This window comes from Triturus cristatus, chromosome 6 (genome assembly GCF_964204655.1).
Source record: "Triturus cristatus chromosome 6, aTriCri1.1, whole genome shotgun sequence".
Taxonomy (NCBI): domain Eukaryota; kingdom Metazoa; phylum Chordata; class Amphibia; order Caudata; family Salamandridae; genus Triturus; species Triturus cristatus.
Window position 1 is genome coordinate 717,795,219 of NC_140589.1, and position 18,837 is coordinate 717,814,055.

Below are 18,837 nucleotides of genomic sequence, written 5' to 3' on the forward strand. Positions count from 1 at the left end.
AGTGTTGTGATTGGTCAGGGGAGCCTGGGTGCTTACCAATCACAACGTTTCATTGCAGCTTTGTGATTGATCAGTGGGGCCTGGCTGTGCTTCCTGTTCCTTGAGTTTCATGAGGAGAGTAGGAGCAGAGACGCAGGACCCGGCGGCAAGGTAAGTTTATTTTTTTTAATTTAATTTTCTATACTGCGCATCTTCCCCACGTGAACACCCCACACCCCCGCTACCCCCTCACGCCCGCCCCACCCTCCACCCGCGAGCCATGCCAGCCGCCACTGTCTGCAACACATCATCTAAAAGATGGTGCTTCAGGGTAGCAGTCTATGGCTTTAAGGGGTGTGATATCATCAGCCCCCAAAATTGGGCAGGCGCAGTTTGAAGCATCAGACTGCTACTCATTCACACTACCTGACCTTCAAAGCGAGGGTACCTTTTTTGGCATTTTGTTTTTAATATGTGTACCGTGTAATGTCAGTGTATACCTAAAAAAGGAAGCACAAACAAGGAAGGGTGGAGCCCCAATGCTCATAAAATGAGCCACCACTGGTGGGTTCCCAACATAGGCCCTTGACATGGCGACCACTTATGCGATGGTTCTGATTAGCCCGTATGATGACATCTATATGACTCCAGTTGCCCTGCTATTAACTGCCTCTCCCATTTCACCATTATTAACATGTCATGTCTTACCTCTCGAGGAAAATATTGCAAAATAATCTAATGATAGAATACAATGAAAAATATAGAATTGAGTTTGACACTTAGTTGGTTTTGACATATAGCTGATGATGCAAGGTTTGAGATTCCAGACTAATCAGGATGAGTTCTGCAGATTGCTTTCTCCTGCAGCCTGCAACAACTCATTTGTTCTGCTAGAGGTTTATATTGTAGCACAAAGAGCAAAACAAAATCTAGATCTTAGATTTTTGAGACTGCTGCTTGTACATTGAGTGTGATGGTACAATAGTCCTGTTTATGTGCATCCATATATAGCAGTTTTGAATAGACCCTACATGCGTAAAAAGTCTACCTAACATCAGTCTGTTCTACTGGGAGAAATATGACTGTGTGAGTGTACCAGTTAGGAACACACCCAGGGGTTACCAAGACCGGTGGTGTCAATAAATCTGGGAGAGGATTAAAGGGGATCACAGTTGGTATCCTGAGGGTGCCATTAGTAATGAGGTGAAATTCGGGGATTTTGTAGGTCTGATCCCGACCCCCCCTGGCTCTTTCCTCCCCAATATTCCACTCAGAGGCTTTTAGCAGCTGAAAACTCTGGATGAAATGTATCCGGCTCCATTTGGATGGTTATTATCAGTTTGCATAAGTGACACAACATGCATACATAGACTCATCTTTAGTGGAGGGCAGTGTGCAAGGGAGGTGATAACGTGCTGCGCTCAGTGCCCATTCCATGCTATATATTATTGTATCCATCGTACACATTCATATTGGGTTTATAGGCTTTGGGAAAGGGCATGGCAGCTTGGGCATCAATAGTGGCAGAGCACAGCATGGTTAGGTGTATGTTCGCATGCAGACAGCTTTGTGAGTTTAAATAGGCTGGTTACTTTTTTGATGGCCATATATTTTTCCCTACTAGGTGAACTATCATCTGCATCCCCATGAGGGTCTTCTTCAACTCTCTCACCAGCTGATGACCTTGGCAAGATGTAAGTAAACCTCTTTAATATTGTCGGTCAAAGTAGTAGACAGATTTTTCCTGAAGTAGGCATGTGATGTGCTTTGGAAGTGCGACAATAACACCAGCACCGCCCTTTCCCTTTCAGAATTTAAATTGGTTTGATATAGTCATGTATATGGATAGAACACTTGCCCCCCCCCAAATATGATAAGCATCACTGTGTGATGTGTACATGTTGCAAATTTTAGAAGTGGTATGTGGTGCAAACCCCGCTGTAGTAGATCACACCACGCCATCTGCATGCCTGCTTGAAATTCAAGCCTGTCTTTTAGGGTCTGCACATGCCGGATGTAGAATGATACAACACATTCCATTGCAATGCATGCCTTTACCACGCATGTGTCAGCGCACAGAAAAGTGCGTGATCCTTATTGTGATGGCTTGTGACGAGTCCCTCTGTATCAATTTCTTTGTAAAGACTTTCTAGAGCCCTTCCTTACACTGAATTCCATTAACAAGTTCTATTGGAAAAATATGCTTTACCGTTTGAGACTTTTTGTGACATTTGAATCATTATATATAATTGCATGCATTTTTATACAAAATAAATGAATTTTTGATATATTGAAGGGCAAATCTATCTTCCATGGTTTGGTCTGAATATCAACACCAGACTATCTAGGGGACACAATATTGAGGACAAAATATAAAATATGAAATATTGACAGCTAAGTAAGTCTAGATTTTCTAACCTAACTCCACCTATATGTACCATGGTGAAATGTTTATATATCTTCAAGGTACATAGATGTGGCGTTAGGAATAGTAAATCTATACTTCTCTGTATGTACGTACCCTTTTATGTTTTGCCTCAATATTCTGTCCTTGATATTCTGGTACCATGATATTCTGGGTTCGATATTCAGTAATACCCCCTTACCATTGGTTGGCTTTATTGTCACTCTTATTTACTTGCTTCTTATTCAATTGATTACCTTGCCCATCTTGTTCTATCTTGTGCTTTTCCCTCCCAGGAGCATATCCTCTTTAACATCCTTTGACTTGTAACCTTAAATTGCTCACTTTTGGGGAACTACTTTTTTCTTTTTGCATAAGTACACAATGGGAGCGTATGTGTTTCCCATCTCTCTCCCGCGTTAGCTTCTTTTCCCCCATCAAAGCTCTATGCCCCACACTCCACATTGATGTCTCCTTTGTGTTGCAAGCTCTCTCTTGTGTGCTTCTTCTCCTGCCAAACTCTCCCCCCATGATCCCTGCTGCTTTCTCACTTGCATGCTCCCCCTTCCCAGTGTTGCTGTGCCTTGTGTGCTGCTTTACCCATTTACCACAGACTACCATTGCTCTGGCCACCCACTCCCCTTTTGCTCCCCACTCCCCCCACTGCAGGGTGGGGAGGTGTAGAGGACCAGGCAGCAAATTGCACTTCTTCTATTTAATGTTTTTAAAGATCCATCTTGGATTGATAAATTAAAAAAATAGTGCCTGTGCCATTTTGTAGGCACGTACATGCATAATAACACATGCGTTTGCACGTCAGCACGCATGTGTGCACCTACAAAACGATGTGGCTACTGTGGCTGCATCATAGTGCCTTTTATTAGCTTTTTATTTTTGCCTTGTGGCACAGCATCTTGACGATGCTCTACAACATCGCTAAAAGTCATTGGTAAAGCCAACAGATGCCAAAGACAAGACTGATTGGCTTTGTCAATGCTTTATTTTCCAATTGCATCAACTTCACAAACTACAAAGGTGACAAAGTTAACAAAAAAAAAACTGGGCCCTGTTTTGCAGCGGGAACTTTTCTGCTGTGCCTCATAACCACTTACTTTTTGTTGACAATGTGTACTTCTCTTTTCCCTGCTACCGAACATCCCAGGGACAGGCGTCTGCCTTTGTGATTTCCAATGCCACCCGGATGACAGCGGGGAAACATACATTTCTGCAGGTCTGAGTCTTGGGAAAAGTTAAAATTATGCCTGCCTCTAGCAAATTTAGGGAATACATCTTGGCAAAATGCAAAAGTTCCCGAATGCACCTGTCTAGATGGGCATTATTAAAACTAGACCCCCAACCAGTCTTAACAAATTAACCACACTAGAAGCATAAAAATGCCCGGCTCTATACAGCAAGCTTTATGCAATGACACATATTAAGGAATCAATTACATAGAAACTAGTTATTCAATTTCCCAGTGGCATAAGACATACTAATTTACTGATCAAGCTAATGATGCTATACGTGCTATATAATATCTCCTAGGACCACAACAGATTTAGAAACTGGCAGCTAAACATTCAATTTGCCATATATCTTAATAAGGGCCTTTAATAGTGATCCAGCATTTTCTGGGCCCACATGCTTACCACTGGTCCTCCAACAGACCTCTTGGTCCGTCTGAGAGGTGATCGGAGTCAGTATTAAAAGTCAATCAGATTTCAGTTAACAGTGCAACCCCTTGGCTACACAATGAGGACCAGTAATCAGTAGCCAAGTTCAAAAGGTTTATTACAAGTTAATAATCAAATTCAAATAAGAAACTCTCAGCACCATGCTGTAAAGATACAAAATTAAAACAGGGACTCCCAGATGCCAAAAGAAATTAAGGCAAATTAGTATCAAATAAACAAGCCGTTCCGTAACTATGATACAGAACAATACATTTAAAATCTGATGCTCAGAGAATAATCTAAGATTCTCTCTCCTTTACATTAGCAATCCAGAATTCAGAATCCATAAAATGGTTGGGGGAAAAATGGTTCTAGCAATCAGAGGGATTCCATAAAGGCACTCAGGTCAGGACAAAAGAAATTAAAATAGGAAAGTATTAGCATCTCAGAAGCTCAGTCAAGAGTCTTCTATGGGTCAAGAATAAGGGTCCGATTACGATGTTGGTCATAAAGCCTCCAACCTTAGGTCAGAGGTCGTAAAGCCCCCGACCTTAGGTCGGAGGCTTTACGAGCGACATCGTCGCTTTCAATTCCGACTGGCTGATTACGATACAGTCGGTCGGAATTGAAACTGGCTGGTCATTTCGGCTGGCTTCCGATGGCCTCAAGGAGCCCATCAGGCAGCCGGAACCGACCCATAATCCATATGGACTGCGGTTTACACCGTCCGAATTATAATGCACGGTTTCTGGCAGGGTTTCCATGCCAGCCTTTCTGACATGGACACCCTGTCCAAGAGCGTGTTTGGGGGGCCCTAGTAGGGCCCCCTTTCCCTTGCGGCCTCCAGTTGGTGCCCCCCTGTTAAGTCCTGCACCTTGTGCCTGGTGCAGGGTTTAAAACAATTTCCTATTCCTCTATGGGAGCTTGTGTTATGGGGGGTTTATGGCCGTAACACAAGCTTCCATAGAGAAATAGGAGAATGCGACCGCATGGTGCAGTTGTATCATAATGAGGTGGGTGGGGCCGCCGATCGGAGGTCCGCCACCGTGTCGGTCGGCGGAAGCTCCGACCAACATCGTAATAAGCCCCTAAGTGTCAGCGTAGACCACACTGAAATAAAAATCAGGAAAAATATTTGGGTATGAACCTTCTCAAAGTCCATTAAGCTAGCAATGCCTCAAGGAAGGAAGGAATCAAGGAAAATGTCTGCAAAGGGGTCAGATCAGCTTCAGGGAAGAGATCTGAGTGAAGTCTGCATCAACTCCAATGGAAACGGTATAATGTGTAAAGTACATTGGGCGACACCCCCTAGGTCGATTATAAATATCAGGAAAGACCCCGTCCCGGACAAATTTCCACACATTCACTGGTTTTTATGGCCACTAATGGAATATTGTAATGATTTCATGGCGTGGCAACCAAGCCCAACCATTGCTGAGATTTGTGAGGCCCACCCTCCTCAACAAAACGGTTGCATTTTTCAGCTAATTTCCACAAAAAAGCATACATAGGTACAGGTTTTACATGAACTTCAAAAAATATGCACATACAATTTCATATGGCGCATACTTTTCTTCAAAATGTATATAGCATCTTTCCCACCTTCTGTATTTCACTTCCATTCATTTTTCAATCCACCTTAGAAGTAAATTCTTAGTCATATGTCAATAAGGAGGAATATACTTGGGGGCTGCAGTGTGGGGGAAACAAAAGATGTACTAGTCTCATAACAATCAAAGGCCTTAGGTGGCAACAAATGACTGATAGACCTGGCATTTCTTGGCCTGATTACCCCAGACCTTTTAGCTCTACCTCCTCTATTTGTTGATTAACTTAGATGCTATGAACACTTTGCCACTGCTAAACAGTGTCAAAGTGCAAGTGCTCCCTGTATAAAGTGTCATCGTGATTGGTTGTCCATGATTGGTATGTTTGCCTTACTAGTAAAGTCCCTAGTAAAGTGCACTATGTATGCCAGGGCTGGTAAAGCAAATGCTACTGGTGGGCCTGCAGCACTAATTGTGCCACCCACACAAGTAACCTTAAAAAGGGAAGTCAGGCCTGCCATTGCAGTGCCTGTGCACAGTTTGTTAAACTGCCATGTTGTTCTGACAAGTGCACCCACTTGCCAAAACTTACCCTTCCCTTTCTATGCACATCAGACACCCCTATGGTAGGTCCAGGATACCCCCTGGGCAGGGTGCAGTGAATGTGAAAGGTAGGACATGTACTATTGGTGTGTACTATGTCCTGACAGTGAAATAATCTCCATTTCGTTTTTCACTGTTGAAAGGCCATCTTGCCCATGGAATAGAATGGGAAGGCTGTGTGATATATTTTCCAGCCTATCTTCCCAAAGGCTTAAGATGGAGAGGTGACGTTTAGTATGCCTGAGCTCACAATATGATAACACATCTTTTTATGAAGGTGTTTTTTTGCATTGTGTGTTTATAAGCCACTCTTTTAGAAGTGGCTGGGTTTTTGTGCTCTAACATTTATGTGTGTCTCTGCCTGGTTGTGGATTGACTGTCTGGGTTTGAAAGCAATAGGATCTGGGGAATGTCTTGACCCAGGGGAGGAGGTGAGACAGCAACAGGATGACCTGCATCTGAAGTGTAGGGGGAGGAGTAGACCCATAGAGGCGAAGAGGCCTGGGTTGCTGCTATAAAACAATTGTGCCATCTCCTGCTGAGTGATAGAGAATCCAGATCCGCACTAATCAAAGGAAGAAGGTGTCACTGGCAGGGAGGCACCCAGAACTTGTTTGAACAGGCGTCAGTGCCACCTGAAACACAAAGACTTCAAAGCCATTGAGGGGTATAACTGAAGCTGAAGCCCCTGAACTTTGGAGAATGGCTTGTTCAAGATTGAACAAGACTGGAGCTACTTCGTGGTCAAGAGGAACCTTTGCCAAGGAAGAAACAACTGAATAGACTGAAGGATAGGACTGACCCTTGCTGTGTGTTCTGAGACTGGCCTGCAGTTTGCTGTTTTAACCAAGGAAAGACTGAAGGGACTTTGCTGTGTGCTGTGTCCCCCTGCTTGAAAGGGCTTTGCTGTGCTGTGTCCTGAAGTAACTTATCCCCAAGGGCCCGAGGTGAGCTGACTCAGGAACACAAAAGTTTCCAGGAGAGTCTCAGTGGCGCTGTGTGTGCGTGCTTGTTGCAGCCTGAGACCTTCGTAAGGTGTGCCCTGTGATCGTGGGCACCTGGAGTCCAAGCGAGGATCAGCGACGCTGTGCGTGTGTGCTTTTTGCAGCCTGAACCTTTTGTGAGGATTGTCCAGTTATTGTGTGCACTGGAATCCAAGTGAGTCTCCACGACACTGTGTGCATTTGCTTTGTGCAGCGGGAGACCTTCGTGAGGATTGGCTTGTTATCGTGCACCCAGAATCCAAGTGAGTCTCCACGACGCTGTGTACGTGTGTTTTGTGCAGCGGGAAACCTTTGTGAGGATTGTCTTGTTATCGTGCACCCGGAGATAAAGTGAGTCTCAGTGACACTGCATGTGTGTCCATCGTGCAGCCTGAGACCTTCGTGTGGAGTGCCCGGTGATCGTGCACACGAAGCTCAAGGAAGTCTCAGCGACGCTGTGTGCGTGTGCTCTGTGGCAGCCTGAGATCTTTGTAGCAGTAGCGACCCGGACCGGCAGCCCCGGAGGAGCTGAGCCGCCGGCCCGAGCCCACCGTTGCCAAGTCCCAAAGATTGCATCGGAGGCCCAAGTCGCTGGACGAGGAGAGGAGAGTGGGTTAACGCCCCCCAGGTAACGTGTGTCACCGCCTGAAGCGAGGCGCGTGCTCGGAGGGAGGCGCTCTCGGCCTCTTTCTCATTTCAGCAGCCCGAGCCTCTGTTTTGGCTCGTATCACGGCCCGTATTGCCAAGGGATTGGCAGTACCGGGGCCGGAGTTCGAAGCTGTACTTTTTGTGTTATACCATACCCGTGTGGGGGGCAACTGTTGTCAGAAGCTACCTACGAGTCAGCACGAGTGGCGAAGAGACCGCCTGAGGCACCGTGATCAGTGCCGGAGTGTATTACGGATTACTCTATTTCTGCATAACAGAGTACCTGATTGTCGTATTACACATTGCATCATTTCTGCATAACAAAGTACCTGATTAGAGTATTACGCATTGCATTATTCCTGCATAATGAACTACCTGATTAGTGTATGACGCATGGTAATATTTCTGCATAGCGAACTACCTGATTGTCGTATGACGCATTGCATTTTTTATGCATAACGAACCACCTGTTTAGCGTATTACGCATTGCATTATTCCTGCATAACAAACTACCTGATCAGTGTATACGAATTGTCTTATTTCTGCATAACGACGTACCTGGTGGTTGTATTACGCAATGCATTATTTTTACATTGCAAAGTACCTGATTGTTGTGTTACGCATTGCATTATTTTTACATTGAAAAGTGCCTGATTGTTGCGTACGCATTGCATTATTTGTACATTGCAAAAGTGCCTGATTCTAGCATTACGATCTACATAACATGGAGTTAGGATTACAGTAGACTGTTTAGAAGTGCTCATTTCTATCGTCAGAGTTTACAAGTGCTGGCTGGCCTAACAACCAGCCAGAAGGAATATTACAAATACACATATGTTGGATTTATATCGTGTGGTCTTATCGTATATCTTTTTACATAAAGTTTATACTCGTTTTTATAAAACTCGTGTGGAGTCTATTTGTGGTGTCATCATTGGGTTGCTGTGAGCGTGGTTGCACATACTTTACACATTTGCTTTGAAGATAAGCCTGGCTGCTCGTGCCCAGCTACCAAGGGGGTGAGCGGCCTCAGCCAACCAGAGATCCCGGGTCTAACAGTGACAAATTATACAAACTCATACAACAACATTACTTTTCAATTTACGGAGACTTTACTGAATCCAATAGCTGACTGGTTATATCAATGTCTTCATTTGTTGTTTTGATTAGCGCAAAGCAGACCGATCAGCGTATCAGAGCGATTTACCAATCTTACCGGATCATGCAGTAAGCAGTAGTGATAACATCAAAACGTTTTAACAGTATAGATGAGGCAATGCCTAAATGGACATCAAAACCAACATCAATCCAAATAAGCACTATTCGGTACTAAGAAACCAAAATCAACGATAAGCCTCTAAAAGCATGAATTAGTATTCAAATACCAGTTTTAAATATCAGGAGTGCAAGTAGTTTGGCTCTAGCATCAACTCTCCAGCCTCTGAAAAAGCACAAGTATATTTTTATTTTAGATTTTTTTAAAGTCAGTGCCCTCAAACAAATGCTTGCATCAAAACACGTTCTTGTGTGCTGAACTGTGTTTCATTTTCAGTAAAGCCAAGATTGGTCTTTAACGAAGGGTGGTGGCAAGGTCAACAAAATGCCAGATTCTCCATTGTGTCACCTCTGTTAGCTGTACCCTTCTGCGAAACACAGACAAACTCCCACGTAAAAGGTCACTTACATGCTCAATTACACCAATGCGCATGCTCACATTAAAAAAAAAAATGTTTTTAGAGTTTTATATAGCGCAAACTAGACCCGAAGATATCAGGTATCAGAGCACTTTACATGAGCACCCGTTTCGTTATATATGAACACATGAATTTTTTTGTTAGGCACGGGGAGATTAAAGGATTTGCCCAGAATCACAGGATGTTGAGCGTCGTTGCTGAGACTCGAAGCCGGTTCCCCAGCTTCATGGTCAACCACTCTAGTTGTAAGGCTACATCCTCTCCCCTTACACATTCACACATGGGCAGAGACATCTGTCTTTCTGTCTGTTTTCGCACTCCCATCCTCACTTACTGGCCAGCAGTGGTGACTGCGGCCCTTAGATCAGCGACCCTTCCCTCCCGGCTCTGCCTCTGAACTTTGACGAGGCCTTGCACCAGTATAGTGTGGGCCAGGGGACAGGCTGGAGTGAAGGTAGGGACATTCACAGACAGCTATAACTTGGGTACAGGCCCTTTAATGACCGGTACAGTACTTGGCAGGAGACTAGATTATAGAACTATGGTGCTGAACAACCATTATTGACAGCCATATTTCTTCTTCTCCGACAGTGAACCGTGGGGAAAAAACCTCATAGGCTGACATTTTCATTCATTCCAGTTTCTATAAACTACTACCAGAAGCCTACTTGGGATATAAAAACTGTAGAAGTATATTCATTCATATGATGTGAGCAATAATTGGAAATTCAAACAGCTTGCAAAAGCTGTAAATATCTTATAAATTGGCAATAGACCCAAGGGTAACTGGCAGACGGTCCTTCACAGTGCAGTGTGTTCGTGGAGAGGGGAATCTCCTTGTTGTGTTGTTCACTGTCAAAGTGCAGGCAGAACATACAGGCAACATCATAAAACCTCTAGGAACATAAAATATCAAACATACAATGATATTGAAATCAAGATTTTGTCACTGCCACATCTGGCATTTCCCCTTCAGGGAGATCAAAAATACAGCAAAGAACACTCACTTTAATTATGAGTCAACACATACAGAGAAGTCATTAGCACAGGCTAATTGGTTTATCCTTCTGTAAGGCGAGGGCATGTGGCACGGGTAAAGGGTGTCGCGCGACTGGCAATGTGCTGCACAGTAGATGCATATTTTGAAAAAGTAGGTGGATCTTTGAAGAACATATGAGAAATTACAGAGTTACACAGGATAGTGAAGTGGATGGGGTGGTTACCATATTTGAAATGAGAGGTGGAGGACTGTAGCTTTCCCTCCTGGGAACCTCCACTTTCTGTGTTAGGAAATCGTAGAATTTCAGCGTTTGCGATCTCAATTTAGGCAGTGTGCAATGTAGTACACAAAAACCCACAAGCAAAATAAGAAATCGCAAAATTTGCGATTTCCTATTTTGCGAATGCATTTAAGGAATCCCAAATTGCGATTACTTAAATGTAATGTAGGAAGCACCCAAATTGTATGATTTTGACTTAAGGAATCGCAAATTACCACCAACTTCAGGTTGGTGGTAATTTGAGATTTCTGTGAAAAATGCACTTTTTTGCATTTTTCAAAGTGCACATGTGGCGCACATACATGCCCTAAGGGCATGTATGTGCGCCACATGTGCACACATCCTTATTTCAGGGGTGCAACAGGGTGTCAAATTGACACCCTTGCAACCTTGAAATTGCATTCCCAATTTACGATTCGCAAATTGGGAATCGCAAATTGAGAATGTTTTCCCATTCATTCCTATGGGCCTTCTAGCCCATAGGAATGAATGGGAAGGTATTCCTTATTTGCGAATCTCAATTTGCGATTCGCAAATAAGGAATATGTAGGATTCACAAAATATTTAGCAAATCCTACATACATTGCATTTTGCGATTCTCTAATTGCGATTCCCTAAAAATCGCAATTTGAGAATCGCAAAACACGTTTTTCATACATATGGCCCTTAGTGTTCTCTACACAATTTGATAATCCTAATATCAGCACATTTTACTGCAAAGGTGGCAGCCAATTACATGAACACCTGGTATGGGCCTAGGCAGAGGCCATCTTGCTCGCAGGTTTTCTTGGTCTCTATTCTATTCTCTGAATTCTACAGTGGAGCAGTGGCGTAGCAATAGCCCTTGCAGCCCCCGTGGTGCAGAGATGCCCGTGCTCCAGGGACCCCCCTTCGGGACTGTACACGGATGTCGGGCCCCTGTCCTGGGAGCTCCTTACTGGGTACAGAGCGTGGTGGGACCCCCCATGTACTTTACAGGGGCGCTCCCTTAAGTTTTGTTACGCCACTGCAATGGAGGTTTCTATGGACGGTCTTGTGAAGTCTTGAAGATATATAGGCAGACCAATCTTATAATTAATCTTATTTTCAGTAGCCATCAAATGCTTGAATCCCTACCTTAGAATGAACAGGTCAATGTTCATGCCCAATGCATGCCCATGCATGAGAGCTTAGCTTCTAGTCGTGCACCAGACCACACTGAATTTGATTCATTTTCAAAATAATTATGCTGGAGTTCAGAGGGGGAACGAGCAATGAAGTTGCCTTTATATTTTGTTTGTATTTCTTTCACATTTGCTCTGTGTTTAATGATAAAAGTGAGATGTCAGGCTATGTCGTTTGACAAATTGCTGCTTATCATTTTAACGCAGGGATTGGGGATAACTTTTCTTTCTCTGGCTGCAAAGTGAGAGGATTTTGTAAAGTGAGCGATGTGACAATCTTGCTGGGGTACAGGGAGTGTGGCAGGAAAGGCTGTAGGATATCAGCTTTTTTCTAGTGCACATTTAAATACCTGTAAAATAACTGTACAAGTATTTTAAAATATATCAGCAGTTGCAGCTAGGAAAGAACAAAAGAGATATTTTTTTTGTAATTCTGAAGTGTGATGGAAACAAGTATCGTAATTGGGTCAAAACAAATTAAGACACTTTCCTTGGTGATGTGCTAATGATATGTATATTTGCCGAAAACTAATTTCTGCGCATTATCATTTGCACACTATATAGTTCTAACTGTAAAACTGAATGTCATTGGGAATTTTGTGGCCATTTAATTGGCAAATGTGCTGTCTGTAAATGACGGTGACACCATGCTTAAGTAATATGTATGTGACAGTGTGCGCCAAAATGCACCACCGGCTACACCCTTCACACTTATCACTCTCCTTCTAAATGGGCATGCCTCCTTTACAATATTTGTTGTTTGTGTGACCCCTGGATTTTTCACAATCCCTCTCATTTTTGTGATGTAACATTGATGGCAGCAGCCCCACTCTGAAAATGGTTCCAGCACCACTGTCAGGACACAAAACCAGGTTACTAAGCCAGCCTCTCTCCATGGACGGTAGCCTCTGAAGTTTCTTTAACTAATAGAACATTTAAAGGAATTAGTTATGCCTTAGTTATGGGATAGGCTCATTGCTCTCTATTTGTCGACTATTATCAAATGCCTTCCGTGCTCAGCCAATGACTTGATTGAACTTAAATCAGCTGTCCTGATTTTACTTTTATATTGTGTAAACTGAGTGTGTGAGCTGTAAAGCACTCTGATACCCTCGGGTCTTGCTATCGCTATATAAAACTTTTAAATAAATAATTTAAAAAATGAATATTTCTTTTTTTCTCGAATTTCTCCATTAAATAACTTTCTGTTTAATTTGTCTTGCTAGAATAAAGGATTAAGTAACCCGAATATACTGGAAATTAAATAACAATACTCTTAAGAATCGCTTCCATCTGCGTTCATCGTAGCATCATGAAGCAGGTTGAGTGATGATAGTTCTTGTTACTCATCAAAGGTGTCAACAGGCTATATTTGATGACCCTTTCTAGATGTGTTGTTATGTAACACTGCTTAAGTTGCCTCACTTTTGCATGCCACATCAGGGGAATATTGAAGAGCACCACCACTTTTATGTAGGCAGCCAAGAAGTCCAAGAGTCTGCTCAGTTACTGCCTTGGTTCATCTGTGAGCAACATTGCACCTCCTTTGAGCAGGTGTTGTAGCATCCAGGTATTGAGTCATGATCCAAGTATGGGGAGCATATACACTGTCACCTAAAACAAACAGTTTGAATCAGTGCAAATATAGATCTAAACATAATAAATCAACCTTACCTAGTAAGAAGTCATCAATATAGTCTCCTCTGGAAAGGGGTGGTTAAATGGACCACAATGCCTGAAAACTAATGAATAATGTGTAGAGCTTGGAAATGTTGCTACATGTTCTGTTATTAAACAGGCTTTATATCTTTAAAGAGCTCTGTGTTTTTCCTGTCGCCATGCAAATACTCAGTGGCAATTGGTGGACAAATTAAAACGTGTGCCATCCACACAGCCTATTACATGACGAAAATGAACAATTGTAAAAAAATCTAATTTGGTTTGGTGAAAATCCTGATGTTTGTTGAAGTGTGAAAGGGAGCTCTGGGAAGCACCTCCTGCAGCGGAAACATCCTGATATCTGCCTGATGCTAAAAGGTGAAGGCAGCACAGTACCTGGATATGTGTGGGAAGAGACTTTTTTTTGTGTGTGTCCCTAGACCAGGCATCTTCAAGAAGTAGCTCGTGAGCTACTGGTAGCTTGTACTTGTAAGTAGCTCTCCTTTGTGCCGCCCAGAACACTAAAATAGAAGCTTTACTTGGTTGAATTATGTATACCAACATACAGGTTGTATATAGCTTAGACAAAAACTGTGTGTATTTCCAGAACTCATAAACTGATGTTTGGAGATAAATGGCTGGGTTTTCCAAAATATATTTAAGGCTGATATTTAAGTGATAAATCGTGAGTCATTGGGAAGACTTTTTCCAAATGTTATTACCTTGGTGCCAGAGGCATTGCAGCTATGGCTGTTACGTATACCCATGTAAAGGCATTGTATATTGACAAAGTATTCTATAAGTTGCAGCTTGCAACCATTCCTGATGGACTGAGGTGATCGCTGCTAGTAATCTTGCATATTGTGGCCACTAATGTACTCTTGTCCGATGTGGTCACTATTACAACACTAATACTATGAGTAGCTCGCAATGAGTTTCATTGGACATAAGTAGCTCTTTTTACAGAAAAGGTTGGAGACCCCTCCCGTAGACAACACTGGGTCTAATTCAGCAATGAGATGCAAAATAACATTGTTGCTCTGCCTAAAATTATTATAAATCCCCTCCTGAGTCTCCTGGAATAAAGTAACTTTGACTCTGAAAGCTTGTTCTTGTCTTTGTCTTCTCCACTGCTGGTGTGGAGCAAAAACCCTCATTCCAATTACAAGAGCATACACAGGAGCTATTGTGAAAAAATATGTTTCCTCTTCTGGTATAGTTTGCACATGATTACCACGTGCTCCCACTTGATGCTAACTTGCGAATGCAAAAAATATTTTTGAGAACATTTGCAAATAGTGAACCATTAATACTTACCATTTTGAAAACACAATTGGGGAATCATTACTCGATAATCGCTATTTCCAGTCACCAAGATAGCAAGACTGTAAGATTTGGTTGGTATGGTCATTTGTGCGAATCGACCGAAAACCACTTTGATACATTTCATACTTACCTTTTTGCTGTTGGAAACTATTATGTGACAGGTTTAGGAGTTGCGAAAGCTTTTTACATCTGGCACTAGATCCGCAATATAGGCACTTGAATTCACTTGCCAAATGCTCTCCCGGCAGGTGTTCTGTTGCTGCACGTCTTCTAGCTCTACAGGTGGTTCCCTGGCTAGTTACAGGAGCAAAGATATCTGATCATAGTTTCCCATCCTAAAATATCTTCATTGGCTGCCACTTGAAACAAGAATTTAAATCAAAATAGCTAGCATTACTCAACAAAGAAATTACACATTTGAAGAACAAACTCCACTCCACCAGCAGACAACGAAAAAACTGAGGCAGAAGTCACCTAATTCTAGACATTTCCATCAGCAAAAAAACCAGCAAAGTAGGCGTTGTCCTGCTTAGCTGTAAAGTTGTGGTGCTCTAAACTGGACTATATGTGGCCATATCTGAACCTTCTTGCTTTATGGAAGGATTTAAAAACACACTTGTTCAAATTGTACCTTTGTGATTAATTTCTCTACTTGAAAACCTTTCCTTGTACATCTTGTGTAATGGTATTAAAATGGTTTCTTACCTGCGCTCCACTGCCCTGTGATGACTAGACCTACAGTATAGAAATACTTTAAGTAAATAAAACTATAACTTTTCTTTGTTAGGTGGTGGTTAAATCCTCTTAGGATGCTACACTGTGCCCTGCTATTTCTGAATAAAGAAACCCCGAAAATGTGTGCTAGCACTAATTGTGAACATCTGAACTCCATTAACGTGTTATCTGGTTGCTAGTGTCAGTGGCGGCTCCTCCGCTAAGGCGGAGGAGCGTAACCCCACTGCTCTCAGAGCAGTGGAAGAAGGAAAGATAAAATGATAATAACACAACCTTATCATTTGTATGGGCCACGGGGCCAGGTTAGGGTGGGCCTAGGGTCACAGGGGGAGGAGTGGTTGGTGACCATAAGAGAGCATGACAGTTTAGCCGCCATTCTTGGGCCAGCCAAACAGTAATGCACATTTAGCATTTCTCCACCTGGCTGAGTTGCACAGCTAGGTGTAGATCAGTCCCAAGGCTCCCAGGCACTGTCTGAGCAGTCAAACAGGCCATCCCGACCAATCACGATGCTCCTGTCATGCTGGTGACAGCAGTGCCGTGATTGGCTCAGGGAAGCCTGTTGGCTGCTGGGAGCCAGGAAGAGAAGAGGACTGAGGAGAAACTGCGGCATTAATCATGTAAGTGAACTTTTCATTTTTTTATCCCCTCCCTCCGCACCTCACCACCCCCGTTCCGTAGCAGCCTCTACTGGCTAGTGCCTATTTCACAAATGATTTATATTGTGTTTTGGCAGTAGGCTGAAATAAGAGTTGAAGAAGTGAAGGAAATCAAGACTTGGAGGCTATTTATGTTATCCATTCTTTTACCTCGATATCTTGTTGTGATATATATGTTCTGCAGTCTGAGATTTCTAGGTGCAGACTTGAAAAGCCTGTGTGTGGCCCCGGTACTAATTACTGAAGTTACAGACCGGTGTTTGTTTTGTTATGCTGCTTTTGTATAATATTGTTTTAATCCATTTGTTGACCTTTTGGCACAATTGGGGTTCTCTTATCTGCAGCTTGTGGCTGCTCCTAATGTTGGAACGCTACTGTGGAGATGCAACTTGCAGTCTGTCTTCAAACCACTGTGAGTGTGATCAGTGGACCATGTGTGCAGGTGCCCACAGAGAGTCAGTGTCTTCTAGTGATTTCTGTGAAGCCTTGTTCTTTGCTTGTAGTTTTCCCATGGCAGATCTCCCTAGAAAACTTCAACCAAAATCTGATTTGTGGTGATGAGGTGAGTGATTGAGTTGAGTATTATCTCCGTATTGGTGTCCATGTGCATGGCACCTTTTGACCCAGAACAAATGTGTTCCTTACTCAGTGGTAAATTTCTCCAGAACCAAATGTTGGTGTATTGCCCATCCTGAAGCAAGTTGATCCTCAGGCCCATTGGAATTTTTCTCATATAATCTTTCTGGGATGCCGAATATTGTCTTGATTTTGCTCTATCCCTTAATTTCATTTTGTTTGTTTCCCCTCCTTATCCCACCCACATGCCTCACCAGTTTCTCTGTATTTGCTGATTCGTGGATGCCACAGAAAATGGCCACCAGGGTCCAGGCTACACACTAGGAAATTAAGTATATCTATAGAGTGATACTGAACAGGAATATGTGACGTTACAACGCATGCTATTACATCGTATGCCGTTGCAACGCAAAACTTTACCCCGACTTTCTGTCGGGGGAGTACTGGAAGTTGGAATAGATTAATTTTCTATTCCAACTCCAGTGTGTGCAACAGTAGGGAAGGTGTTGGAGTTAAATCCAACACCTTCTACCCACTGCTGCACACCTTTTGCATTGCAACAGCATGTGATGTAATCGCATGCGTTGTAACGTCACATATTCCTGTTCAGTATCACTCTAGATATACTTAATTTCCTAGTGTGTAGCCTGGCTTTTTAATATTAAGTGGTAAAGTTGCCACCGGACAAAGAAAGTCTTCATAACACCAGTTCAGATGCAGAAGAGGAGTGTGCTGTCTGCTGAATGATGACCCTTAACAAACCCTAACTGATTACACCAACAAATCAAGAAATTAGTCACAGCCCCCGACCGGGATGCAAGAACTTTACCATATGTTGTGCATGTTGTGGTTTACATGTGGGCGGCTTATTATTGGTGGTTAGCTGGAGATCCATATCTTATTTTCGCATTATGAGGATGCTGTGGCTGGTAAGCTTTGCTTTAGGCTGCTACAACTTTCTAACAAAAAAGTTTTAAAGTATGCTGAAAAAGAATGTGAACATTCTACCACTAGCTGGTTCTGGCTCCAGGCTTTACTTTTCCTAATTATTGTTATAACTGCTCAGATCGCTTGCAGCATAATTAGCAACTCTTTGGCCTATTTTTGCCCTGAGGGAATAAACTGTAAGAATACCAATACCTGTTTTGATGATGGCAGCAGTTTAGTTGTGTGCAGTTTTTTAAATTATTTTTAATGAAAGAGACAATCTAGTTCTGTCTTGCTTGTTATTTAGCAGATATTTCTAAGAGACGAAATGCAGTAGTCGCTTACTAGTTCCTTATGTTGGTTCTTCTTATCTCCACCAATCATGGCAGCTTTAAATGATTCTTTAACCTGCTGACTTCACTCTTATCTATGCTGTGCTTGTGACATTTGTGCAAAACATATTGTGATGTGCCCTTTCAAGGATGCTACCGCAGCATTCAATGAAGTACTAAAGGGAACCTCAGAACTCATGTTTGGGTAAAAGGAATTCTTCCAACAGTTCCTTCTTCCCCTGAGTATGCTCTTGATTATATGCCAGTTTGTTTTAGAGAGTCCTCCTGCAGATTAAGGAGGGAATTTTAAACATGATTGAGGGAAGTTCAGATATATGTGTGGTCTGATAAATAGAAACAATACTCCTGCTTCCTTTTGTGGATGGCATATATTCTCAGTCAGTATACAACCTAGCCAGTGTCTTCCTAACAACAATTTGATCTGTAGAGATCTACCATATTCAGCATTAGATTATCCATCACTTTGTGAAAGGTTCTATCATTTGCTCCAATCATAAAGCAATTTTCACTTAACATCCAGATCGGTTTGCAGAATTTTCCTTCAGCAGATATGATAAGCAGTTTTGGATGACCCTTTATATTCCCTCTCCTCACCCACAGACATACGAAAAGATAATAGATTACTTCT

General features: G+C 42.6%; 1 protein-coding gene across 2 annotated transcripts in view; it reads left to right on the forward strand.

Annotated features, from left to right (window-relative positions):
- The window catches only part of SCML4 (Scm polycomb group protein like 4), a 552,972-nt gene that overhangs the window by 213,597 nt on the left and 320,538 nt on the right, over window positions 1-18,837 (forward strand). For both annotated transcript variants that reach the window (XM_085611210.1, XM_085611211.1), the window contains exon 2: window positions 1,604-1,673. In XM_085611210.1, coding sequence (XP_085467336.1) covers window positions 1,658-1,673 — 16 coding nt within the window. In that variant the 5' untranslated portion in view covers window positions 1,604-1,657. The remainder of the gene's footprint in view (window positions 1-1,603; window positions 1,674-18,837) is intronic.